This window comes from Anabrus simplex, chromosome 2 (assembly GCF_040414725.1).
Source record: "Anabrus simplex isolate iqAnaSimp1 chromosome 2, ASM4041472v1, whole genome shotgun sequence".
NCBI lineage: Eukaryota > Metazoa > Arthropoda > Insecta > Orthoptera > Tettigoniidae > Anabrus > Anabrus simplex.
The window spans coordinates 1,182,441,548-1,182,458,194 of record NC_090266.1 but is presented as its reverse complement, the minus strand read 5'-3'; the positions used below and the strand labels follow the sequence as shown (position 1 = coordinate 1,182,458,194).

Here is a 16,647-nt window from a genome sequence, read left to right as displayed (position 1 = left end):
TTGGTACTTCATTTCTCCACACCAGGTCTCTCACACTCTTATAGAATTCATTTCCCTTTTGAATCCTTTCACTGATCTCTATGTCCAGCCCAGATCCTGCATCAGTTCGATTCCCAAATACTTGAAGCTCTTCACAATTTCAAGGCTTTGTCAATTTATTTTTATAATTCCTTTTTCCTCCCTTTCTCCTGCAGTCAACACCATTGTTGTACTTTTCTCTACACTGATTTTCATTCCATAATTTTCATTAATCTCTCACAGGAAGTCTCATTGGCCTTGTACTTCCTCACTGTTTGCTCCCCATACCACAATATCATCTGCAAACACCATTACCTTCAGCTCTCTGTCCCCATATTTTACCTTTGTCTCCTTCACAATTTTGTCCATAACCAATATGAATGACTGTTGCGACAGCATACTTCCTTGTCATATTCCATTTAAATTCTAAAACCACTCTGTCCTCCGCACTTATATCTGGTCACTGCTGCAACAATTTTTGTATATTGTTTGCACATATTCTATTGTTTGTTTTCCAAATCCTTTCGGTTGTGTTACTTCCCATACCTTTGGTCTGGGTATTCTATTTTAAGCCATTTCTAAATCAGTGAGTGTCGTCACCATGTCTCTTCCGCATTCTCAATGTTTATCCATTAACTGTCTCTTGCTGAAGATGGAGTCTAGAGTTGATCTTCCATTTCAAAAGCGAGTGGCGACGATGGGATAGGAAAGGCCTAGGAATGGGAAGAAAGCGGCCGTGGCCTTAATTAAGGTACTGGCCCAGCATTTGCCTGGTGTGAAAATGGGAAACCACTGAAAACCATCTTCAGGGCTTCTGACAGTGGGATTCGAACCCATTATATCCCGATTACTAGATACTGGCCAAACTTAAGCGACTTCAGTTATCGAGCTCGGTGTCCCCCTTCTTAAATATAGGTATTATTACTCTTTCACTCCAGTCATTTGGTACTGTTTTTTTTTTTTTCAAGTACATCTAAATAGCTTATACAGGCTCTGTAGACAAACAGGTCTTGCTGCTGTTATCATTTCCACACACATTTCACCCATTTCTGCTGCTTTTCCCACTTTCATTCTTTTGACAGCAGTTTCCACCTCTTCCATTGTGATTTCACTCTTGGATTCTGTCTCCTAACACTCACCTTCTATCATCTCGTTGAGACCCCTTCTCACATTCAGGAGTTCTTCAAAGTTATCCTTCCATACCTCCTCTGGTTGCATTATTAACTCTTCTTTTCTTCCCTTTCACCAGCTTTGTGTAGACTCTTTCCTTTCTCTTCCTTCTTACAAGTCCATATACTGTAGGATCCTTTCAATGCTGTACATGTCCTCTTCAAACTCTCGTGGACCTTCTTTTCATGTTCTGATATTCTCTTCTACTTTCTTCCATGTTATCCCCATTCCATAATTGCTGTGCTTTCTTCTTATTTTTCACTGCTCCCTTTGCCTTCTCATTCCACCATGGGGTCTCTCTATCTTTCATTCTTTCAGCTTTTCTGCCACAAACACTCTCTGCACACCTTCTTTTCATTTCCACACTTCTGTTTTTTGTCTCTTATTTCTTTCATTTTCATTATTTTTGCTACCACTACTCTGTGGTTTCCATCAAAGGCTACTTCTGGCAAGGCAGTTACATCTAACAACTGTCTACAATTTGCTCTTCCTACCAAGAAATAATGAATACCGCCATTGTCCTTCTGTTCCACCACCCATATCTTGTAATCTTTGTACTATTTTTCCACATATATTGTTCACAGTTAACTGCTTTCTCACACAAAAGTCTACCAGCTTCTCTACCTCTTCATTCCTCTTTCTATACCCAAAAGGTTCAGTTACTTCTTCCATTTGTTTTCTATCACATCCCACCATTGCATTAAAGTCTCCCATAACAGCCACTTCTGCGTCTATTATTTCTCAGTCCAGTGTCTCCAGAAGTTTGTCCATATCATCTTATTATTATTATTATACTGTAGATTGTTTCTGTCACTTTGCAGAATAATAGACATGGTGTTCTTTTGGGTTTATATCATGTGAAAGAGAGAAACTGCTGGGTAGATTTATGTTACATGAAGACTTTGCTTCCTTTGATGTGAACCACAACCAGCCATAGCTGTTTTAATAATGCAGTAATTCAAATTTTCCTGTAGTTTTCTCTCTTTCACATATCATAAACCCACAAGAATATTATGTGTATCATCGTAATGTGCCCTTGGAATTGATACTATTGATCCTGGTAATAAACTGACTGTATAAATGTAGATGAATTTTGGAATTGCTTTGGACTAATTTATTCACAGTTAACATTACTGTCAATTGTGTTATATTTTATGCCAATGTTACAATGTTTTCTCCCTTTGGAGGCTGTTTCTTAATTTTTCATGTAGTAAGAGAGAAGTGACAGATTGAATTCTTTACAGCTTTGAAGAAGAAGATCCGTATAGAAGACCTTCTGTATTCATATTGTGGTGCAAATCAGTCATCACAGAGTGTAACTTCAAGTCTGATGAATCTTGTGATGCAATTCAGGAAGGTGAGCTTGACAAGATTATTGAATAAATTTGTTCTAGGTAGGAGTTTTCTAAAAAGCTATGGGGGTGGAAAACGATGGCAAGCGGTGGTCCAAAGTCTTACCGAAGCACCTGTATTATGTATGTTGTGCTCACCATACCCACAAAGTATGTCACAACAAGGTATGAAATCCACTCTCTCCGAAAACCATAAAAGTAGTTAGTGGGACATAAAGCCAATAACATTATTATGAAATCCACTCTTGGCATTTAAGAAGAAAGTTGAAGTATGAATTCATTACTTACAAAAAATTAGTGAAATGCTTGTGGAAACAGGCCTAAATGGATGAGCGAAAATCAATTTACTTTTCAATCATAAGTCTCTAGACTAAATAAGAATGCACCGGGCTGAGTGGCTCAGACGGTTAAGGCACTGGCCTTCTAACCCCAATTTGGCAGGTTCGAACCTGGCTCAGTCCGGTGGTATTTGAAGGTGCTCAAATACGACAGCCTCGTGTTGGTAGATTTACAGGAACGTTAAAGAACTCCTGCGGGACTAAATTCCGGCACCTCGGCGTCTCTGAAGACCGTAAAAGTAGTTAGTGGGACGTAAATCAAATAACATTATTATTATTAAATGAGAACGATTTAACTTGCATGATTTGTGATAATAGGAAGTCAAACCATTCCTCACTAGCTACTGAAGCCTTACACAGATGATGATGATCATGATAATAATAATAATAATAATAATAATAATAATAATAATAATAATAATAATAATAAAACCACCTCGGGAGGCATTTTAATTCGATGCCATCTGGCTTCTGGCTGCCTGCTTGTTGAATTTTGAAGTTCTGTTTTGCTCTAAGCCTGCTTTCTTTTTTTTTTTTTCTTTTTTTTCGCAAGGTGCTTTACGTCACACCGACACAGATAGGTCTTATAGCGACGATAAGACAGGAAAGGACTAGGAATGGGAAGGAAGCAGCCGTGGCCTTAAGTAAGGTACAGTTAAAGCATTTTCCTGGTGTGTAAATGGGAAACCATGGAAAGCCATCTTCAGGGCTGCCGACAGTGGGGTACGAACCCATTATCTCCTGAATACTGGACATTGGCCGCACTTAAGCGACTGCAGCTATCGAGCTCGGTCTAGGCTTATTAGATGGCAGAGTAAACCGAATCTCTCTTGGGCATGTATGGCTGAGTTGTAGTTCTTTTTTCTTTCTTTTTCCGGGTAAGTGCCAAATGTGTCACCGGAGATCTCTTACATGCTGACATCACACAACATGGAATGTCTAATGGACTTTTTTTCTGTCGCTCAAAAATACTGCTAGCTTTTACAAGTTACATACTTATACTGTATGTCCCAGTTTCGTGCATAAACAAAAATGGTAGAAAATGTAAGATGCTTTTCATAAAAATCCTATATTACTGCATTCTGTCTGAAGCAAGAGAGTTTAGAATTGTGACGAGGATTGTTCCATGACGTCAGCTTAAAGCTACCTCGTGTACTTTCTGTGGTTTTCAGTTGTGCTCATTTTCTTGGACTACCAACATGATTATAACAGCTACCCTAAAACACTTCATGTAAACCATTATAACCTTACATTATTAACTGTAGACTTTTATGCAGCAAAATATTGCTCTTTACTGATAAGTTTTGTTCACAAATCTGATACATTGCATTTTAAACCATCATATTAAGCATGATTACAACACATATGTTTAGTGAAAACAGAAATGAATAATGTAATGACAGAACTAATATTTTGTAGAAGTGGAATTCCATACAGCTGCAAACGTGGAAATCACATTGGAAGAATACACTTCCACTTTTCACTACCTCCAAAAGATGAGATTTGATGGAGATCATTGCTATGTTTGAGAGTGTCTATTCCCCAGTTGTATTTTGGGCATATGTCTTCATGCTTTCAAGTATTAAAACTGATCTCTCCACAGTCACAGTTGTGATCAGAATGGCACATACCAGGTCAACAAGAACTGCCGTCTTGGGGAAACTTTCCCTAAACATTGATCTGAATAGCTTCAGCATTTCTTAAGGAGTCTTGTTTTGGACCTCTTCTCTGCTATAAAGTGTACAGTTACTGTAGTTCTTTCTTGAAACAGATCATAATATTTCTCATACAGATCACATTGCTTAAGAGGTTCTTGGAGTTGAATTTTGGTACTCAGGAAACTTTTCATTTACAGTGATCTCTACAAAACCCATCTCTCCGTAACTATGGAAACTGGTATGAAGATGACTTTTTGTATTTTTGAAATTCTTGAAATAAATTTTACAGTTATTTATACTTTTTACTTTCCTTGCTTTGCGAACTTATAAAACAGTTTCTGCACGTGTTTCTTCATAACTTGTATCGATAGCTCATAATGGCTTTCAGACATCCCTGAATCTTCTCTCAACAGTACGAGATGTTGTGTGACTGGGGTCTGAAGAATGTTAAAGAGTTCATCTGTGTGAAAGAATACACTATGTGATCAAAAGTATCCGGACACCAGCCTGAACATGATGCACAAGTTCGTGGCGCCCTCCATCGGTAATGCTGGAATTCAGTATGGTGTTGGCCCACCCTTAGCCTTGATGACAGCTTCCACTCTTGCAGGCATACATTCAATCAGGTGCTGGAAGGTTGCTTGGGGAATGGCAGCCCATTCTTCACAGAGCGCTGCACTGAGGAGAGGTAGCGATGTCGGTCGGTGAGGCCTGGTATGAAGTTGGCGTTCCAAAACATCCCAAAGGTGTTCTATAGGATTCAGGTCGGGACTCTGTGCAGGCCAGTCCATTACAGGGATGTTATTGTCGTGTAACCACTCTGCTACATGCTGTGCATTATGAACAGGTGCTCGATCGTGTTGAAAGATGCAATTGCCATCCCCGAAGTGCTTTTCAACAGTGGGAAGCAAGAAGATGCTTACTACATCAGTGTAGTCCTGTGCGGTGATCGTGCCATGCAAAACAACAAGGGGTGCAAGCCCCCTCCATGAAAAGCACGACCACACCGTAACACCACCGCCTCTGAATTTTACTGTTGGCACTACACACACTGGCAGATAACATTCACTGGGCATTCACCATACCCACACCCTGCCATCGGATCGCCACATTGTGACAAGTGATTCGTCACTCCACATAACGTTTTTCCACTGTTCAGTCGTCCAATGTTTACACTCCTTACACCAAGCGAGGCGTCATTTGGCATCGACATGCGTGATGTGTGGCTTATGGGCAGCCGCTCGACCATGAAATCCAAGTTTTCTCGCCTCCCGCCGAACTGTCATAGTACTTGGAGTGGATCTTGATGCAGTTTGGAATTCCTGTATGATGGTCTGGATAGATGCCTGCCTATTACACTCGACGACCCTCTTCAACTGTCGGCGGTCTCTGTCAGTCAACAGACGAGGTTGGTCTGAACGCTTTTGTGCTGTGCGTGTCCCTTCACGTTTCCACTTCACTATCACCTCAGAAACAGTGGACCTAGGGATGTTTAGGAGTGTGGAAATCTCGCATATAGACTCCTTACACAAGTGACACCCAATCACCTGACCACGTTCGAAGTCCGTGTGTTCCGCGGAGCGCTCCATTCTGCTCTCTCACGATGTTGAATGACTACTGAGGTTGCTGCTATGGAGTGCCTGGCAGTAGGTGGCAGCACAATGCACCTAAGATGAATAATGTATGTTTTTGCGGGTGTATGAATACTTTTGATTACATAGTGTATCTTGTTATATATTCTCAGAAAAAAAGTAATATTTAAAATCTTCCACTCTTGAAAGAATCTGTTTACTGGAGCCGGAGTATCTTGCATAATTTTGTCAGCATTTTCTAACATTACGTTAAACACATTGCACAGTTGCTCTCTGTTCCCAAAAATGTAATTGACAAGCTTAAGGAATAATTCCATCTAATACGAGAAACTCCAGGATGCCTGCATTTCAAAAACTTGTCCAGAAATTATGCTCTCTGTGGCGATCTGTAATAGAAGGTAGCAAGTCTGCCTAACATACTAAAAATTATCTTGCACTCTTGAATGCTATTCACACTTTGTGTCAGCACATTGTTACCCTGCAAAGTTAACTGCTACATCATCAGCTAGTGTAACTAGTTCATTCCCACACTCCATTTCAGAAAATTTGTCTGATATGTTCTGGTATGGCTAAAGCCTGACTGTTATTGCTGATATCACAGAACCCAGTAAATCTTCCTAAATTTGTCCATCTTATACATACCCAAGTATGATTGAAAACAGTGTTATTTGATACAGCAGTAGTTTTTGTCAGTGAGACCAGAGACAAAATGTGAAATTCTAATTTCATTTTTTTTTTATTTCTAACAGTGAAGAAGAGACTGCCTCAATAATTTCATTCTAGATTCTGCTATAATATCCCGTAAATACTGTTGCCATGTCTTAGGTGGTGTTCCAACAGGGGATCCTACTGTGCAGTGTATTTCAGTACTTCAAGGTAATTGGCCTCATTTATTATCATTCTACTATGCGATTTTATTTTAAATAAATATCGCATGAGAACACGTTCACTTCCTTATATGAATTACTTTATTTACACTGCACGTCACAACACACAATTATACACAGTCACAAACAACACTATATACAACACTCAATAGCGGAGTACCCTGAAGTTGATTCTGACCAGTACAGATATCAACTGACTCGCGCACTCTCTTGAATTCCCCGCCTCACTCACTCGAGTCCTATACTCTGACTCCACCTCGGAGCCCAACAGTCACTCCCAGTCCATCACTTGCCTGAGTCCCAAGAACTAAGAACTGCGAACTTAGAACTAAGAACTGCCTTCACTGACTGACAGCTCGATATTTATTCTACGCGATCAACCATCTAGCATCATCGACTTCTGGAAGAATTCTTACAACACTAAGGGAACAACTTGAAACATCGAAGTCGAATGGGTACTCGAACATTCCTTCAATATTTAAAAATGTACAACATTCGTAATGTTTCTACGTGTATCTGGATAATAAAACTTTACATTAAGTTTCCAGAACCCTTCATATACAGTGGAACCTCGATTCTCCGTTTTTGGAGGGACCACCGAAAAAAAGTACTACACGGGAAAACGGAAAATCTGGGAATTAATGAACGATGAACAATTTGGCTAAACATCATAAAAAAGAAATATGTATACTTAAAATCATACAAACACCCCTAGACCAAACCAAACGACAGCCCCAATGGGCTTTCCACTACCAAGCGACCACTGCTCGGTCCGAACGCCTGCAGATTACGAGGTGACGCAGGTCAGTGTGACGAATCCTCTCGGCCGTTATTCCTGGCTCTCTAGACCGGGATCGCCATCTCACCATTAAATAGCGCCTCAATTAAAGGTAATCGTAGAATGAGTGAACCTGGAACCAGCCCTCATATCCAGGTAAAAATGCCTGACCTGGTCGGGAATCGAACCTGGGTCCTCCGGGTGAAAGGCAGGCGAGTTCGACCGTGGGGCCGGCTTCAAACATTAATTGCCGGTACGCGACTTAAAAGTCTCGAAACTTTACATTCAGTTTTACCGGGGAAACTTCGTTGGTTTCCTCTGAAAACTTCTTTCAGTTCAGCAACTTTGATCGGGCAAACTGTTCGAAAAACCTAAAAACATCAAGCCAAACAATCCACCACAAGTAGTTTTTAATTCTCTAATCTAATAAAATAAAGCACATTGGATACAAAAGCGCCCAACATGATGGCGAAATTCCTTTTTCTTTAAATCTTGCATTGTAATTTGGTCACCGGTATACTGTTTGTAGTCAGTTTGTGGAAATCTTGTACCACGCAAATTAGGCCTACGGCCTACATCGACTTTTAAAGGTTATGTTGAACTCGAGAATATTGTTTCGAATGTAAGTATCGATTCTCAAGTTTTCGGATGCATTATATTCAATTATGTCCGTCACCAATCACGATTAAATTGGAAAGAGAAAAAGTATCATCAAAACTTCCGAATTTACGGTTATTCGCGACCTTGACCTCAGCTAGAAAACGCGCTCGCTGTCCAAGTCGGTACGAGTGCGAAATGATACAAAGGTTTTTAACATTTTAACACAATAACGTGAAATTCCTAGTCTTACATTAGGACCAAAACAGTAATAGGCAATCCCAAAACCTCCCATGGCTTTATGTATGTAAAAAGGTGCAACATCTGTTCTGGTCTCGATAACGTAATCGTAAGCGATAATATTAAAATACTAAATTTGTGTTACTTAAGAAGGAGCTGTTTAGATTCCTGCCTGAAAGCTCAGTGACTATACGTTCACTTGAGGGAAATGCCGAAAACCTGTTCGGCGATACACTCGGGGGGGAAAAAAAAAGTAAATATCTAACCATGGACATAATGTAGACGCTTTGCAAGTATGAACATTTGACAAAACTCGTTCCGTCTTCAAGTAGAGCTGTCGAAATGCGCTCTGTCTTCTTTCAATTGTTGTGGATACTCTGCTTTGTGATTTCGATTCTCTAAACAATACCACCCGAATGCGATGCTAAGATGGTCCCTAATGCAAGTTCACTGCCGGTCTCTTTTCCGCTTCCCCAAGTTACCGCAATGACTAGACGTTAACACCACGATCTGCAAGTAGACTATGCGTTGCCGTTCTTTCGTGAGATACAGTTTCTTGAAAAACGCGTGATCGAGGATTTAGCGTTGACGGGACTGAAATTTGTGAACGGTTGATACGGGAAATCGTTTCTTCGAGAAACGGATAATGCAGGATTTTTACAACGTGATTTAATTAGGATGCTTGCGGGACTAGGTAATTTGAACAGATAATACAGGAAAACGTAGCTCCCGGGAACGTATAATCGAGGTTCTACTGTATACCAAATTATAGTGCAGTAAGTCTAACATAAGAACATTATGGAATTTTCTACCGCTTTTGACTCTCTAGTTTTTGAGGTTAAACAATATGTATTTGAGGTTATACAATTTTATACTACATACCGTATTTCACGGCATAATCGTCGCACTTTTTATACAAAAATTTTCGAAAAAATTGTAGGGTGCGACCATTATACGATGAATATTTAATACCAGTATTTGTATTACTCAAAAAATGTATTTATAACTAAATTGTATTTGATACAAATTAAAGATGCACGTAATACTCGCGTTTATACATCAAAATAATTAAAATAGTCTAAAACAAAATTCATAATTTTTCGCAACAATTCGGCGAACGTTTTTCCAACCTGAAAATAAAAATTAACGTATTAAGTTAATTGTCATTAATTTGAGTATTAAAGTTAAAATATTACACTTGCAAAAAATTATCGCTTTGTTGTGAAATGCGGACTTACCGGTACGCAATTTATTCCAAATCTTCGGTGTCGCTATCGCAGGTTTCGCTATATGATGCGCCGTCCTCGCCTCTGTTAATACCAGTATCAGATTCTTCGTCTCCCTGCCACACTGCGTCATCTTCGGAACCGTCTAGTGCATTCGAAATCCCAGTCCTTTTGAAGCTCTTGGAGACTAGTTCAGGTGGTATAAGATCCCAACTCTTCTTCACCCACGAGCATAACAAGGCCATGGGTGGACGCCTGATATTTCCGGCGGGCGTCAATTGCTGATCACCGCTCATCATCCACTCGTAAAATCGACGTAAGTGGTCTTTAAAGGGTTTAACACATACGTCTAGTGGCTGCAAAGCAGATGTTAGGCCACCAGGAATGACTATCTGTCGTGTCTTATTTGTAGTGAGAATTTGCTTCATTTCGTTCACGAGGTGACCTCGGAAACTATCTAAAACAAGCAGAGCTGGTTGTTTTAGTAGTGCACCTGGTCTTCTATTCCACACAGTTTTAACCAAGTCCAGCATGAGTTCTACGTCCATCCAACCCTTTGGTTGCACTCGTACATGAATTCCACGGGGAAACTGTATATTCTTAGGCATCGTTTTCCTCTTGAAAATGATGTAAGGCGGCAACTTTCTCCCGTCAGCTGTAATGGCTAGCATTGCCGTGCATCGCAACTTCTCACTACCGCTGGTTTTCATTAATACACTCCGTGATCCTTTTAGCGCAATAGTGCTGTTGCGAGGCATATCAAAAAAGATTGGAGTCTGATCGGCATTACCGATTTGAGAAAGCAAGTACGATGTTTCCTTGCGCAAACGTATGACAAATCGGTGAAAATTTACAATCTTGTCCGTGTAATCAGCAGGCAACTTTTGGCTTAGTGTTGTTCTCCTTCGCACTGACAGATTGTGTCGTCGCATGAACCTTTTAATCCAGCCACGACTCGCCTTAAACTGAGTTTCCGGTATGTTGTGTTTGTGCGCTACCTCCTGTCCCTTAATTTGTAACATTTCATATGATACACTGCAGCCATTGTTACGTATTTCACTGACGTACCTAAACACTTCTTCGTCAATTATAGGAAACTTCCCTGTTTTAGGACCTCTAAACGCGCGTCTAGAAGGGTTTGTGCTTTTTAGCTTGTTTTTTACTTTCCGCCAGTCACGCACCAACTTTTCACTCACTAAAAACTTTCTTTCTCCAGCTCTGTTCCCGTGCTGTTCAGCGAAGGCAATTACGCTTAGCTTGAAGCCCGCAGAATAGTTTCTATATTTACCCATAATCGCTTATAAATGCTTCACACGTTAATGTTTTGCGATATAAATGACTTTCCGTAATTGTTCACTATTAAAACAAATTATTTCTGCAAACACCCCAAACACAAATTAAAAACTTAAATTCTCACGCACACATGTCTACAGTAATCACGTAAATCTGAAACAAATAAATGCATCTGTGATCTGTCCATTCCAGAGCAGCCAATACTGTTAGGCAGCAAGGAAGCATGCAGCAATTTATCAGTTTAGCTCGTTGGTTGCGACACACTACTGCGCTTGCGCAAAGCTCGCAAACCGGAGCTCTAGCTAGCGCGGTGTAGATCTACTGTATAGTTGACTGTATTCCGAGACGTCGGTAAAAAACATTCATTTTTTTCAATTTCTTTTAAACATACGGTAATTAGGTTAATATTTCTTCCCAGTTATTGATGATTTTACATTACATTACTGACGAGTTTATAAAATAAAACTTTAATAGCATTGGATAATAATTATCTTGACTGCTTGGATAAAAGTTTTCATCCCATGCCCGGGCACTTATGACGTAGTAAGATAAGGGTACGAACATACCGAAGATGCATCGCAGCTCGCGGTCGCGGTCGAGGTTTACGTCGCGGTCGCGTTTAACGTCGCGGTCGATGGAGGGTGAACATACCGGGGAGGTTTACCTTTCAGTGTTCTGAGATGTTTTTACAGTGAGTGCACGTAATGTTTAGATCTCCGCGTTCAAGTTAAAGATAATTTATCCTCTACTACTGAGCTTTTACAAGTATAGAGTATATATTCAACTGACAGTGGAGATAGTGATTCATTGTGCATAAGCACACGATGGTGGCTACTTTCAAATTAGTCAGCCCGCCAGTGGAATGCTCATCCTATAAATCAAAGAAGACAGGCGCTGAAGAAGTGAAACATCACCCGGACAGATTCCATTCATACATGAGAATGTCCCTTGAGACGTTCCAACACATATACAACAATGTGGAATCGAAAATTGATACTGTGAAGTACAATAACTACCACACGAATACACACGTGGGCTCTGTGGACACCCATATCAAGGGCACAGTAGAACGGGGGGATATATCACGTGATCTCAATCAGGACAAGCCAATCAGGAGCAAGCTACATCGATGCCTCCCGTTCTACAGCGATGGAAACACAAAACTTTCTTGTCATCGCGCTAGACCTCCTGGTAAATCGCGATGGTGAATGGAAGCAAGCATCTTTGACTTGAACTGTTCCATTTAAGACTGTGTGTTTGTGTTACCAGGAGGTGACATCGAGGCATCGACCGCGATGTAAACCGCGACCGCGTGCTGCGATGCATCTTCGGTATGTTCGTACCCTAAGAGTCTAGCGATGACAACTGAGACATCGTAAATAATTCGGCTGACCGTGAGCTGAATAATTCCGTGGAAATCTGCATTATCGTCTTGGATTTCACTTCGTGCGCAATAACACAGGAGCCGGCCCCATGGTGTAGGGATAGCGTGCTTGCCTCTTACACGGAGGCCTCGGGTTCAATTCACGGCCGGGTCAGGGAATTTTACCTGTATCTGAGGGCTGGTTCGAGGTCCACTCAACCTACGTACCCGGTATTTCCTGGCGACGTTGCCGATAAGCGATGACTTACAGCCTTACGTATTTCAAATGGGAACTCATAATATGTAGGTGGTGAATAAATAGTACACTGTCTCGCGACCACGTTGTCAAACTGCCTACCGGTAAGCCATGCGTCGTACATGTACCGGTATTATTTATTTATACGTTGTGCAACATGTCGCAAACGAGACTGTGTTGCCAAATTGCCCATAAACCATACACGTATTTAAATTGCGCATTTATATGCAACTTACGTTGCAGTTCCATTTACCTTTTAACCAGATTAGTGAACAAAATTTGGACGTGCGACGATTATGTAATTAAAGGTTTAAAGTCCGATTTTTGTATTGAAAATAAAGGATGCGACGATTACGCGGTGGCGACGATTATGCCGTGAAATACGGTATTTACAGGCAAATCATATATTAATCATATTTAACATTTAATAAAAGATAATTCAGCCTTATATAAACTATAATTAAAATATATTAAACATAATAGTTGAAGATTTTACACCAATTACGATGTCATACCTATGACAATTATCCCCCCTAAAACCTTCAATATCTACCCTGTACATTCCTTACTCTAGGCCTTAAATTATATCTAGGTGTCTTTATATCTTTTTCTACATCCTTCTTAGTCCTCACTATTCAGTTACACTTAGGCCACCTCAATCGCAATGTCTTCTCGTTGGCAGCTAGATAGTTCAATCGATGGCAACCACCTTCCCATTGGGGATCCGCTGGGTCCGGCTGTTGGTGTCCCTGTTCTCCTAGCAATGATCCTTAGGTCCTCGGGTGGCAGTCGACACTCCACTGACTTTCCCCTTGGTCGTGCCTTTATGTTCTGCCAGGACGTACACGTCTTCGTAGTCCACCGGTGTGATGCACGGGAGAGGCTTGCACGTCGTGATCTTGGTCTTGTTGAGTCTCCTCTTTTTCCGGGGTGCTGAATTCAACGTTCCTCCCGGCATATGATTTCGTGCCAGGACTAGTGTCGTAGTTAGGTGGCACCCTCGTTTGTCGGTTGCTGTCGCCACAATGATCCCATCGTCCCGTTGAGTTGCCATCTTCACGATGCTGGAGCCGCCATCACTGCTTGCAGGCTTCACCCGTGTCTCCACAGCTGTTGTGTTTTCACACAGCGCACTTACTGTTTCTGCTGGGCCTTGAACTACGGACTCCACCATCGCTGCATTTATCCCGTCGTCCTGTGGAGTTGCCATCTTCACGATGCCGGAGCCACCATCACCGCTTGCAGGCTTCACCCGTGTCTCCAGAGCTGTCGTGTTTTCACACAGCGCACTTGCTGTTTCCGCTGGGCCTTGAACTACGGACTCCACCATCGCTGCAATTATCCCGTCGTCCTGTGGAGTTGTCATCTTCACGACGCCTGAGCCGCCATTACTGCTTGCAGGCACCACCTGTGTCTCCGGAACTGTCGTACTTTCACACAGCGCACTCGCTGTTTCTGCTGGGCCTTGAACTACGGACTCCACAGAGGCTCGTACTTCGTTGTCCAACGACTTGATTTGGTCCTTTATTCCTTGAGACTGGGCCTCGATTTTCCGCCCGAGATTTTCAGACTGGGCCTTGATTTTCCACCCGAGTTTTTCGGACTGGGCCTGAATCAAAGCAGTTAGTTGTGCGAACGTACTGCATACCCGGTCGTTGGTTTCTTCCTCCGAGGTGACTTCGAAGTTGAAATTGTCTGGGTCCTCTCCGTTGTCTATCAAATCCTGCTGCAGCATCACTTGTTAGTTCGCTTTTCTTCCAGCCGTCGGTAAACCTCGGGATGTCAGCACTTTCCGTAACATCACCAAGCTCATTTGCTCGATCTTCATTGCTGAAGTTTTGAAGTGTCCTTTCCACGGTCGCCAATTTATCGTTCTACGTTGCGATTTTATTTCACGTAAATAAATATCACACGAGAACACATTCACTTCCTTATATAAATTAGTTTATTTACACTGTACGTCACAACACACAATTATACACAGTCACAAACGACACTATGTACACCAATAGCGGAGTACCCTGAAGTTGATTCTGACCAGTACAGATATCTACTGACTCGCGCACTCTCGTGAATTCCCCACCTCACTCACTCGAGTCCGATACTCTGACTCCACCTCGGAGCCCAACAGTCACTCCCAGTCCATCACTTGCCTGAGTCCCAAGAACTAAGAACTGCGAACTTAGAACTAAGAACTGCCTTCACTGACTGACAGCTCGATATTTATACTACTCGATCAACCATCTAGAATGATCGACTTCTGGAAGAGTTCTTACAACACTCTAAGGGAACACACTCAAAACATTGATCGACCAGCTAGTCGAATGGGTACTCGAACATTCCTTCAATATTTAAAAATGTACATGGAAATATCTACAACATTCGTAATGTCTCTACGTGTATCGGGATAATAAAACTTTACAGTAAGTTTCCAGAACCCTTCATATATACCAAATGATAGTACAATAAGTCTAACATACGAACATTATGGAATTTTCTACTGCTTTCGACTCTCTAGATTTTGAGGTTAAATAATACGTATTTGAGGTTATACAATTTTATACTACATATTTACAGGGAAATCGTATATTAATCATATTTAACATTTAATAAAAGATAATTTAGCCTTATATAAACTATAATTAAAATATATTAAACATAATAATTGAAGATTTTACACCAATTACGATGTCGTACCTACGACATTATAGAGGAATCAGACTCATCATAGCCCCTTCTTTCCCAAAAAGCAAACTGCTTTAACAAGATGCATTAACATCTGTCAATTTCATTGTAACTTTTGATTTTATGCTGACATTTCAGTTTTTAATTGATCATCTAGCTCTTCTTTCTTCTCTTCAAAGGACGCAATTGTTAAAGATGAACGGAGGTGACCAGTAATTTCCTTTTGGCTGATAAGTACTGGGATAGGTTCTCCAGAATAGTAAATCCATCCTTCAACCAGCCAGTATGTTTATCTCTACTGAGAAGTAGACTGTTCAAACAAAATAACACTTAAATTGCTACTACTCACGGAGCCATTCATATTTTTCATAATGTTTCATATTAAAGTGGCATGTATAAGCTTTAGATTTCTGGATTATCAGGGGAAGGTTGGGGGGGTGGGGGTGTCAGTCTACCACATTTTGTTATATCCAGCTTTTCAGAAAAAGTTCGTGGAGAAAGTGGCCTAGATATATGGTCCACAGTTAAACAGGAAGACATTTTACAAATATTTAAGTTATCAGTTTGGCTTCAGTTCAGGTCAGCTGCCACATGCATGTGCACAGTGACAGAAACATGTCAGATGCAGTGAGTCACTGTGAATGAGATTAATTTATGATGCTATAGATAAAAATAAAATTATTTAAGCTCAATTTAGGCTTAGTGAAGCATTGCTTCTCTTGCTTGGGTTCACCCCTTGCCTTTGTTGGAAAGGAGATATGTCGTGCAGAAGTTTACTCTTAACCTGCTGTGCTTTGAAAGTCAAACTTTGACTGCACAGGTAGTTTTAGGGTGGCCGGGCTGAGTGGCTCAGACGGTTAAGGCGCTGGCCTTCTAACCCCAACTTTGCAGGTTCGATCCTGGCTCAGTCTGGTGGTATTTGAAGGTGCTCAAATACGACAGCCCCGTGTCAGTAGATTTACTGGCACATAAAAGAACTCCTGCGGAACTAAATTCCGGCACCTCGGCGTCTCCGAAGACCTCAAAAAGTAGTTAGTGGGACGTAAAACAAATAACATTATTAAATAACATTAACATTATTATTATTATTAGTTTTAGGGTGAGAGGCAAGTGTAGAAACACAGCTGTGTTTTGTAGTAGATTAGTAGTTACCTGTTGGCAATGCTCCCTGCTTCATGATGTTCTCAACAATCC

The 16,647-nt window shown here is 41.0% G+C and overlaps 1 protein-coding gene across 1 annotated transcript in view; it reads left to right on the top strand.

Moving 5' to 3' along the window:
* LOC136863826 (chromatin-remodeling ATPase INO80) overlaps window positions 1-16,647 on the top strand; it is a 396,793-nt gene that overhangs the window by 165,430 nt on the left and 214,716 nt on the right. Inside the window, exon 15 of the mRNA XM_068226103.1 lies at window positions 2,433-2,545. Within this exon, the coding sequence (XP_068082204.1) occupies window positions 2,433-2,545 (113 nt within the window). The remainder of the gene's footprint in view (window positions 1-2,432; window positions 2,546-16,647) is intronic.